We start from the raw sequence: 10404 nt of genomic DNA on the forward strand, positions 1-10404 counted from the left end.
CAAGAGGTAAAATTGAAGAAAAGAGCCTGTAGTAAAATTATGGCCCTAAATGCCTATACAGCAACACTCAAAGTTTAGGCAATACATAAGAAGGTATAGAGGTTCTAATATAAGAGGCTACTTTAGGCTTTGATGCCACAGGAAAAACTACCTCCCACTTAAAGCTGACTCCCAAATGGAATGGACTGCCTTGGGAGACAGTTGCTGATCTTTGTAATGATGGTCTTCAAGCAGGGGCTGGATGACTTCTAGTGATGTATGTGATAGTGGAGATGCCTTTATGGCCTTGAATGGACTTGATAGCTATCAAAATTCCAGTTCTAAAATTCTGTGCTTCTGGACTTAAGTGACTTGCTTAAGGCCCCATAGTTCGTTAATGGCAGAGCCAGGACTAGACCTCAGGTCTAGTTCACTATCGCTTTCTGTTCTCTATTTTCCATCTTTGTATTCTAGTTCCTGTGCTCTTTTGCCCAGCCTGTACCACTACATTATTCTCCTCTTTTTTCCCTCTGCCCCATCTGTCCATCTCACTCTCCTTTCTTCTCCTGTTACCTTGACTCCCTTGTCTTTTCTTCATTCCATCTCCTTTCTTTTTCTCCCTTAATGCAAATTCCTTTGTATTCATACCTAATTATTCCTAGGCTCATCTCCATCCTGATTTGGTACTAATTAACCCCATTAAGCATTTTACATCTTTTTTTTTCCTTTGTCTCATTATCCCCAGACTTGACCTTAATATCCTTTTCCCCCACTTCTCTTTCCTGTTCTTAGAGTAGTATAGCTCAATCAATAAATCGGTGAGTCACTAAGTGACAACTGTGCTTTTCTAGCTTTCCTATCTCATGTTCCTGCTCCCCTAATGGCTAGACTCCTTTCTGCATTCTCAGCTCCAATCTCTCTTGTCCCCATTCCCTTTCCTCAGTCCTGGTTCACCTCATACTCCTCCCCATGTGCTCCTTTCCCTTGTTAAAGGCTACCAGTATGAGACTCTGAGCTGCTCAATCCTTCTGAGCTTGTTTAGCATGGCTCCTTCAGTCCATTAGCAGCTTATCACTTCCCCCTCATCAACCCTCTACATCTCCTTTCATACTCCACAGTAAACAATGGGATCAGGGTCGGCCTGACAGATGCCTGGTGTTAGAGCAGTGTCTGGCTAGGCCAGGAAAAGGATTTGACTGGAGAGCTTCCTCATACCCTGAATTGTGCTCCTGGATCTTGGTACCGGGTATCCCCAATGAAGACGTATCCACAAATATGTTTTCTATGTTTCCCGGCTCCACGTCTTACATAGAATATTCATTCAAAGTCTCCATAGGATAGTAGAAAGAGAACTGGATTTGGTATTTAGAAGACCTGGATTAAAATCTTTACTTTTCCACTTACTACCTGTGGCCTTGGGAAGCTAAGTGGCCTAGTGAGTGGATAGAGTACAGGGTTGGCAGTCAGGAAAGCTCATCTTCTTGAGCTCAAATCTGGCCTCAGACACTTATGAGCTGGGTGACCCTGGGCAAGTCACTTAACTCTGTTTGCTTCTGTTTCCTCATCTGTAGAATGTGTTGGAGAAGGAAATGGCAAACCACTTTAGAATCTTTGCCAAGCAAACCTCAAATGGGGTCACGAAGAGTCACACATGACTTAACAACAGCCACCTGTGGCATTGTATAAGTCATCTAACCTCTCTGGCCCCTAGCTTCATCATCGGTAAGACAAGGGATCGGATGAACTAGATGACCTCTAAGATTCCTTCCAGTTCTAAATCGATGACCTTATGAGCCCTCTTGTGTATAGAGGTATGTCCTTGGGCTCCATGATTTGTAGTTACCTGGGTCATGCATGTTCTTGATCCTAGTAACTTCAGTGATCCTGTGTACCAAGCATGGAATGTTGAAGGACTTAAATATTTGTTGAATTTGAATTTGAATTCACCTGTATATTCTGAATGATGCCATTAGAGTCAGAGATAGAGAGGAGCAATTAAAGAGGGTGATGGAGACAGGTTCAAAGAAAGAGAGGAATTGGGAAAAGGAAAACTAGTTATAGGCAGACACAATGAAAAACTGGGCCCTATGCAGCAGAAATCAAAGCTGAAGGTCATCCAGTACAGGGCCCCTTAGCTAGCCTAGAACCTAGAGAACAGGTAAAGGGGTATAATCTCCGATTTCTTCCCCTCCACTAAAGACACACGTTGAATGGACTTCAAAGTACCTATCCCTGCCAGCTCCCACTGCCAATATGCCTTAGGTTGTACGCTGATGAACACCAGGCACTGTGTGGAACCCAGACATCTCTCTGGGACTAGAAATAGAAGTAGTAAACACCATGGAGGAGAGAGAGGTATCCAGGGGCCACCTAGTTGTGGGAAGGAAACATTAACCCCTCTTGTTTCATATTTGTACAGATTCATTTAAATAATGCCTGACAGGTTTAAACAATTCTCTGGCTAATTCCTGGTGTCCCCTTGTCAACCTTTTACTTTGGAATGATAGCCCTAAGAGGTGTTATAGGATTAGTCAGAGAATGTAGGTCACCTCCCCTTTCCTCCAATCCTCTCTGGCCCCTTGATAGGAAAGGAGAATGTGGCCATCTGGGAATGAGGAGAGAGGAATAGATAGGTAGATAGATAAAAAAGAGAGAATGATAGAGAAGTAGAAATTCTGATTTTCCATCTTGATTGATGGTAGATCTCTAGGTCTTTTAGCTCATCTACTTTATTTACTACCTCAAAATTAACAGGCTTGTGTTAACTTGTGGAGCCAGGTCATGAGGGGCACTGAGCATACAGGTGTCAAACTCTCCACTTCCCCTCACAGAAGGCAGTGGTTATTTTTCTGATGTGCTTTAAGAACATATACTGCAAGGGCTGTTGTCACTGTCCAGCTGTAGATGGATCAACCACTTGGAAGGAAGAAGGATGAGAATTTTTGAAAACAGGAAGCAAAGCCAGTGAGCCTGGTGGGTGTTGGGAGGACAGAACTTGTCTTGAACTAAGACAATGAGGCTAGAGAGGGTGTGTGAGTTTTGCTGGTGAGAGAGGGCAGCAGAATCCAGAAAGCCAAAGAAATTTGTAAAAAAGAGAGAAATAGAAGAGGAAGGGAGCATATTGACCAAAGTTTTCCTATTTTAAGGGTTCAAGTAGCTCCCAGGGCCTGGGATGCTAATAGGGTGATAATAAGGGGGGAGGTAAAGATTCTAGTGCCAGAGAGCTAAGGACTTGCTGGCCAGACGTGAGGGACTTTATTGAGGGGGGTATGATATCCCCTAAAAACCTTCCCTGCGTGACAGTCCACTCTTCATCCTCTCAGACTAGGGGATATGCAAATGACCCTGGTATATCATTGGTTGGGAGCCAGAGAGGAGAGGATGACCTCATCAGGCTGACTCTTTAAGAGCATCCACTCAAGCAAGTTCTGTGTCCACAGCCCCATCTATACTGAGGACCAGTGTCCCCAGTTTCTGTTCAATGGGGCCATTTGTCTCTAGGAGAGTGGTGCCTGCCTGTCTATAACCTTGCCTGCATATTCTTCAATCATTCCCAAAGTAAGTGTTTTCCAGGGCTGAATTAGATATCACTTTCTCTCTCCTTCCCTGATTCAAAACTTCTCTGGACTTTTCTTTCTTTCTTTCATTCTTCTCTCTTCTTTCCTCCAAATCTCCCTCTCTTTCTCTTTATCTCATTTCTGGGGTCTAATTTCTTAGGTCTACTTTGTGTCTATCTCAATGTCTCCCAGAGAAGATTGTCTGAAGGGCTCAAGGAAATGGTCAGCGATCCACCTATGGGACAAGGAGAGTGAGGGACTCTGCTTTTCTCATCTCACTTCTTATCTTTCCTGCAATAATGCATGGTTTTAGTATTGGGTGTGACTGGGTTGTGGAAAGGGGCTGCTCAAATCTGGAGCAGTAAGATGGAGCCAGACTAAGCACTAGAACCTAATCATTCTCTAGATATGAGATTCTGCTCTACCTGCCCTTTCTGGAGCCTGTGGGAGAACAGTGGACATCCTAGAAAATGGCTAACTAAAGCAAATTTAGCACAAACGTCATAAGATCATAGTATTTTAGGGCTGGAAAGAGCTTTAGAATTTCTTTTGACCTTCATTTTGCAAATGAGGAAATTGGGGAATGAAAAGTTTTTTTCAAAGTCAGACAGCTAGTCACCTCCATACATAGTAGGATCGGAAGGGAGGAAGGATTAATTTAGCAATACATACAAGCTGGGGAAACTGTGGAATCCCCTGTAAAAGGTTGGATAAAATGGAAGGGTGGTCCATACTGGGTCCTGATCCACTCTAGGACTGTTCCTAAAGTTCTTATTTTCTTCTTGGATGACTTCATCCAGAACGAATTCTCAACTCACTGAGTTGAGACATCTTGTTACCAACTTCTTGATTGTAGAACATACATACAGCCACCATTTCCAACCTAAATGTGTTGTATACAACACACAGAGATGCATGCACATATTTTAAAAGCAAATTAAGCTTTATCTGACTTTGAGAATTGATCGAGAATTTTGGAACACCTCTTGGGATAACTGGAGACTCTAGCGTGTCACAAACTCAGGATTGGGAATTACTGCCATAGAAAAATTTGTTTCTCCCTAGAGTTCGTGCTTTAAGAGCCTGGGAGCAGGAGTACTGAACTGGCCTTCTCTTCTTTTTGGACTCTGCAGACACACTCCATCAGCACATGCTCCTAAGCCCTAGGCTACCTGGAGGATTGGACTAAAAAAAGTTTTTATCAATGTCTTTTGTTTCTTACATCATGATAGTTATCTCAAGTATCCTTTGCTCTTTCTCTTCCTCTCCAAGACAGCCATCCCCTATAACAAATAGAATTTTTTAGAGAGGAATTAAAAATCAGCTCAACTGATCAATACACTGGAAAAAAGTCCAAAAACATGAGCTATATGTAACACCCATGGACCTCTCACTTCTGTGAAGGGGTGGATTAGGAGTTTCCTTTCCTATCTCTTAATTCTACTATTGGTTGACCTTTATAATTTTGTTACATTTATTTTTTATTTTCTGGCGTGTGGCTGTTTCTTCCATTTATATTGTTGTAGAATCATGGATTTTGAAATCTAGAAGGAACCTGAGGGATTATTTAGGCCAATACCCTCAGGAAACGAAGGCTTGGAAAAGTTGAGTGACTTGCTGAATTTGTCATGAAGCTAGTTGGTGACAGTGCTAGAACCAGAATCCAGCCTCTCAGTCCTCTTTCCACTACGGTAATAAGCCTCAGGCAAACAGTCGTCAAGCCTCTTTCTCCACCTGTCTCACCTTGTCTCCTCTCTTCCAGGTGGATCCTTCTCATCCACCCCCAGCAATGGCACTGCCCCCTAGTCCCCTGGCTATGGAGTATGTCAATGATTTTGATCTGATGAAGTTTGAGGTAAAAAGGGAGCCCTCTGAAGGCCGATCTGGGCCTCCCACAGCCTCACTGGGTTCCACCCCTTACAGTTCAGTGCCCCCCTCACCCACCTTCAGTGATCCAGGTGTAGTGGGGGCCACTGAGGGGGTCCGGCAGGGTCTGGAAGAGCTATACTGGTTGGCTGCTCTGCAGCAGCAGCTGGGCACTGGGGAGGGGCTGGGGTTGAGTCCTGATGAAGCTGTGGAGTTCCTGCAGGGACAGGGACCAGCCCCTGCTGAGGGACCTCTCTCCCACTACCCAGGAGGTTCAGAAGAAATGGGTGGCCTGAACTCCCAGGTGAGAGGGGACTCGATGTCGGTGACAGGGTGGGTGGGTGGGTCAGTGCTGAGGTAAGGAAAAGAAGGTTAGTACAGAAAAAGAGAGAGAGGAGAAAGTGGAAGTTGAATGGAGAGGGTGAGAAAGCTTGAGGAAAGATTGAGTGGTGGCACGGGAGAGAAGGGAGAAAAAGGGAACTAGATTTAAAAAAAAGAGCCTCCACTCTGTCTCAAGGTTTCCAGAAAGGGAGAGAAATTAATATTCTATGTTGGAGGGGGAGGGGGGAAGAAAAAGATAGAGAGGGGACAGAGTGAGCAGAAATGAATAGGGATTCGAGGGTGAGCACAGAGTTAAGGGGGAAAAGTATCTGGAAAGAAAAAAATATATTCAGGAGGTGGGGAAAAGACAAAGATTCATGTGTAGAGGCTAGATAGAAGGTGGTTGGTGGACGTGACTCGAGGTTGACCTAAGACTTTGCTTCCCCCCCCTTCCTAACCTTCTCTGGAAGGATTGGGGCTCATCCTATTAATTACAGGCACAAATGGGGGTGTCAAGGGGATTAAGATGTAATCTAAATCCCTAAGGGGTCACAGGAAGGTAGCCTCTTCCGGTGGACTGTGTGGAGGATCTAAACTGACCTGGTCTTTCTCCCACATTTTCATAGGATTATGACCTTAGGGAAGGATGGGGTTTGGGGAGGGTGTGACGTGGATAGGTGGGTGTTCTCTGGGTTGCTAAAGGTAAGAGATATGGGAGGGACTCACAGTTCTCAGGAAAACTGCCTAAGTAGGACTGTGGAGGGGAAAGGAGGACTGGGGGAAGGGAGGAGGGAAGAAAGTGTAGGTGCTTCAAGGTAGAATAGATGAATGGAACTTGGGGGTGTACGCTGCAAGAAGGGTTGGGGAAGAATTAGACAGGTCCTGCTGTGTGTGGGGAAGGATCAAAGACGTGTCCAGTACGGAGGGGCTGGTCTGTATTGGTGGCTTCTGCTGAATGGGTTCGGGAGCGGTTTATGATGGGGGATGGAGTGGGGGGCGGAGGGACTTGTCCTTGGAGAGACTGGGTGGACCTGGGAGCCTGAATCCTCCTCTTCTTCTCTCCAGCTCCCGGGGCTGGCGGAGCGCTTTTCGGACGCTGCGTTGGTGTCCATGTCGGTGCGTGAGCTGAACCGGCAGCTGCGGGGCTGCGGGCGGGATGAGGCTCTGCGGCTCAAGCAGAGGCGCCGCACCCTGAAGAACCGCGGCTACGCCCAGGCCTGCCGCTCCAAGCGGCTTCAGCAGCGGCGCGGGCTGGAGGCAGAGCGGGCCCGCCTGGCCGCCCAGCTGGACGCCTTGCGGGCAGAGCTGGCGCGCCTGGCCCGGGAGCGTGACCTCTACAAAGCTCGCTGTGACAAGATGTCAGCCGGCGCCCCTGGCCCCGGCCCTAGCCTTGGCCTTGGCCCTGACTCCGGCCGATCCCCGCGCCCGGGGGACCACGGTCACTTCTTCCTCTGAAGCCCGCCCCTTCGGGGACCACATATTGCAGAGGCACACGAAGCAGCCTGGCCTGAGCGATTCCCTTACCCTAACAAATTGGTATCTCCCCTGGCCCGATGTAAACCTTCAGATGCATCGCATACGAGGGGGCTTTATTCGTCTTTGTTTGACTCAGAAATATTTCTTTAAAGGTCTTCCATTTAGGATTACTGATTTCTCCCGAAAGAGAAGTGGGTGAACTGCAAAGATAAGGCTGTTTCACCCCATTCCCTGGGAGTCAGTGTACCCCAGCTTCTTCCTCCCTTACCTCCTCCTTCTCCAATTTCCAGGACACCGCCTAGAACATGAAATCCTTGGGTTTGCAGGGACGGGGCAAAATCGATGGACTTCTTGGAAGGGAGCATAGGATTTCTAAGCACCAACACTGTATGTAGCATGTGACATAGACGGTGTGCCCCTGCATTTGAGGGAAATTCAGGGGGCCTTCTATTTCCTCCACCTCATTTATTTGGGGTTTCATTTTGCTTCTGGCTTCCAGTATTTTTGAGGTCATGAGGAATAAACTTCAGGCCAAATCTGAGTGGCCTAGTTGCCACTTTAAAAAATTTCCTAACTAGAACGCTAGATTGAGTGGTTTCTCTCCTGGAATCCCTCCCCCCATGCATAGTTCAACAGGAATCCATATTGGAGATGCTCCTTTCCCCACATCTTGAAACTGGCAACCTCAAGAGGCCCAGAAGATCGAAGGGGTGGGGTCAGACAATCTCCTTAGCTCAAAAGATGGCCAAGAGAAATTCACAGAGGGAAGTTCCCTTACCTCCAGCATCCTGACTCAGTACCCAGAAAGTAAGTTGGGCAGATCTGACCCTTAAACATACTTAGGTGAATAAGGGAGGACTTATATTAGTGAGGGGCCCTGATAATTTTGACTGTGTCCTTTCCAGAGTCCCCCTTTTAGATCCCTACTTATCACCTTTCATGTGACTATCTTGAACATCCTCAGGTACCCCTGCTCTCTTCATTCTTCAGCATTTTTTGGATGAGACTTCGGGGGGGGGGGTAGGGAGGGAGCAGGAAGTAAATTTAAAATGAGAGCTGGATCAGGATTTTAATACTGTTGATCAAAAATAATTACGATGAAAGATATTTCTATTCTTTTCACCTGCATTGAGTCTGCCTTCTGTCTATGTTGGGGAATGGGGCATGTGGTGTGCATGTTATTTGTATTGAGGAGTTAGAGAGATTGCTAGGGTGATCCTGCCCCCAAGTCCATGTGGTAGATCTCAGCTTCAGATTAGGGACAGCCCTCGTCTACTGGCAGGCAGGAGAAGCTCATGGTCCAAACTGACCACAGAATGTGACAATGATCTGAATCACATCTGAGTCTGGACATCCTTGGGCTGGGATATGGTTTTGGGCACTGGGGTAGGGGGCTTATGTTTGTCTTTATTTTGGGTGTTTTTTAAGTGCCCCTAGGAGCCTAAATCACTACTTTAGCATCCAGAAAATATGAGGAATTTGAGAGGACAGAATGGATCAGTGCATACCCCAGAGCTAGTTACCTCACCAGTGTTTGCCTTGGGGACAGAACAGGGAGAGGCAAGGAGAGGCTCACATATGTCTCTTTTCCTCTCTCCCCCTCTCCATCTGTCCCTTTCTCTATCCCTGTGCTTTCCTCCCTCATACCCCTTCCTCTCTTTGTTTCTCTACCCTTGTATTTCTCTGTCTCTGTGGCTTTCTCCATCTTTGTCTTCCTGTGTTTTTCTCTTGCGAATTCATCTTTACTGCTTTCCCCCTACTTTCCCAGCCACATCTGTTACTCTTCATTCTTTCTAGCTAATGTATATTCAGAGGAGCTAATTACCTCCCAGGTCCGGTTCCACCTTCAGCCATAGTATGGAGACTGTATTCTGGTACTGAGGGGCATGGAAACCCCCACCAGCACTCCTCTCTTTTCCTTCTTCCTGCTTTTTGGTTTTGTCACCCTATCTCTGGGGTCATGTGATCTGTAGCTGAGAACAGGACCCAGGGCTACTCTCACCCTACTCCCTCTTAACACTGCCTGAAGCACCACGCTGGACACACCTGTACCCAGACAATGACATCTATAATTTTTTTCCATGAAGATCTACATATATACACATGACTCTTGTTCCTGATGCACCTCCAGGAAGGACAGACACAGAAGGACTTCCTTTTACAACTCACCCATACAAAGGCAACATACTCAAAACTTATGATATGGAGATACATATATGTAAGCTTGGACACAGTATAGAAACTAGGATGTCTCTCAGGCCTTGGGTGTCATTTCACTGTTTTACATTCTAAGGCACTCTAGCTCTCATTACTCCTCTGTCAGCTTTCCCTAAGCCCCCTCATTCTCTCCCCCCACCCCCCCACTACCCAGCTCCACAGCTGTGTGGAGGCTGGGGGTTTGGTCCCTGGGGAAGCTCAGCTGGGTTTCCCCCCTGGAGACAGCTCAGGGAGGGGAACAGCCAACCCCCCGTGACAGCCTCTCATTTCCCTTTCTCTCCTAAAGTTAACCTTGATAGTTAACACTTCTCCTCTCCAACCCGCCCCCCCCCCCACCATAACCCCCTGGGACCAGGAGGCAAAGCCAGAGGGAGGGGTAGAAATTTCTTTGTATGTCACAGGTGCAGGGTTGGAATAAGAAATGGAAAAGAATCAATTTAGGGAATTAGAGGTATAGGGAGGCCCTGAATGGAGACCACAAGGGCTAAGAATAAGCATATTTGGGTTCCTTTCTGACTGTGAGGGATTGGGATCTCTTTTATCCTGCAAATTGCTTCCCTGTTATCCCTGCCTGACCCCCCTTCCTATCCCAATGTCCTCTCCCCCAGCTTCCAGAAGACAAGGTAGTGAGGAGAAGCAAACGACTAGTAATGGGTCACTTTATTAACAGAGATTTGGGAACATGGGGGACACTCAGAAAAGGACTGAGAAGCAATGAAGTAGAGGCCTGGGGGGCCTGAATGAGAGTGGGATGCAGGGCCCCGCTTCTCACTTGCAGGTCTCCCTAGGGCACAGCTGATCCAAAAGGCAGAGGCACTGGTCACTCTAGTCACAGGGGACAGAACAGGCACCTAGAAGGAGACAGGGACAGTCACCAATCGCCTCCCTATTCTAGCCCACACAGTCCATTCTTCCCTTCCATCCAAGTCTGAACATTTTGCCCCATTCCCGAGTTATACCTTTCAACATCTTGTTTGTAACTCACGGA

At 46.9% G+C, this 10404-nt stretch overlaps 1 protein-coding gene across 1 annotated transcript; it reads left to right on the plus strand.

Moving 5' to 3' along the window:
• Positions 1 to 5325: 5325 nt before the first annotated feature.
• On the plus strand, positions 5326 to 7178 carry NRL (neural retina leucine zipper). Its single transcript, XM_036735241.1, has 2 exons — positions 5326 to 5706; positions 6789 to 7178. Exons 1-2 carry the CDS (start codon positions 5326 to 5328, stop codon positions 7176 to 7178), a joined length of 771 nt encoding a protein of 256 aa, XP_036591136.1.
• The last annotated feature ends 3226 nt before the right edge of the window (positions 7179 to 10404 follow it).

This window comes from Trichosurus vulpecula, chromosome 8, assembly GCF_011100635.1.
Source record: "Trichosurus vulpecula isolate mTriVul1 chromosome 8, mTriVul1.pri, whole genome shotgun sequence".
Classification (NCBI taxonomy): domain Eukaryota; kingdom Metazoa; phylum Chordata; class Mammalia; order Diprotodontia; family Phalangeridae; genus Trichosurus; species Trichosurus vulpecula.

Excerpts from the sequence above, each read along its gene's own strand:
- NRL (XM_036735241.1), top strand. The coding sequence starts at position 5,326 with ATGGCACTGCCCCCTAGTCCCCTGGCTATGGAGTATGTCAATGATTTT. Across the intron at positions 5,707-6,788 it reads TGGGTGGCCTGAACTCCCAG|CTCCCGGGGCTGGCGGAGCG; the intron begins GTGAGAGGGGAC and ends TCTTCTCTCCAG.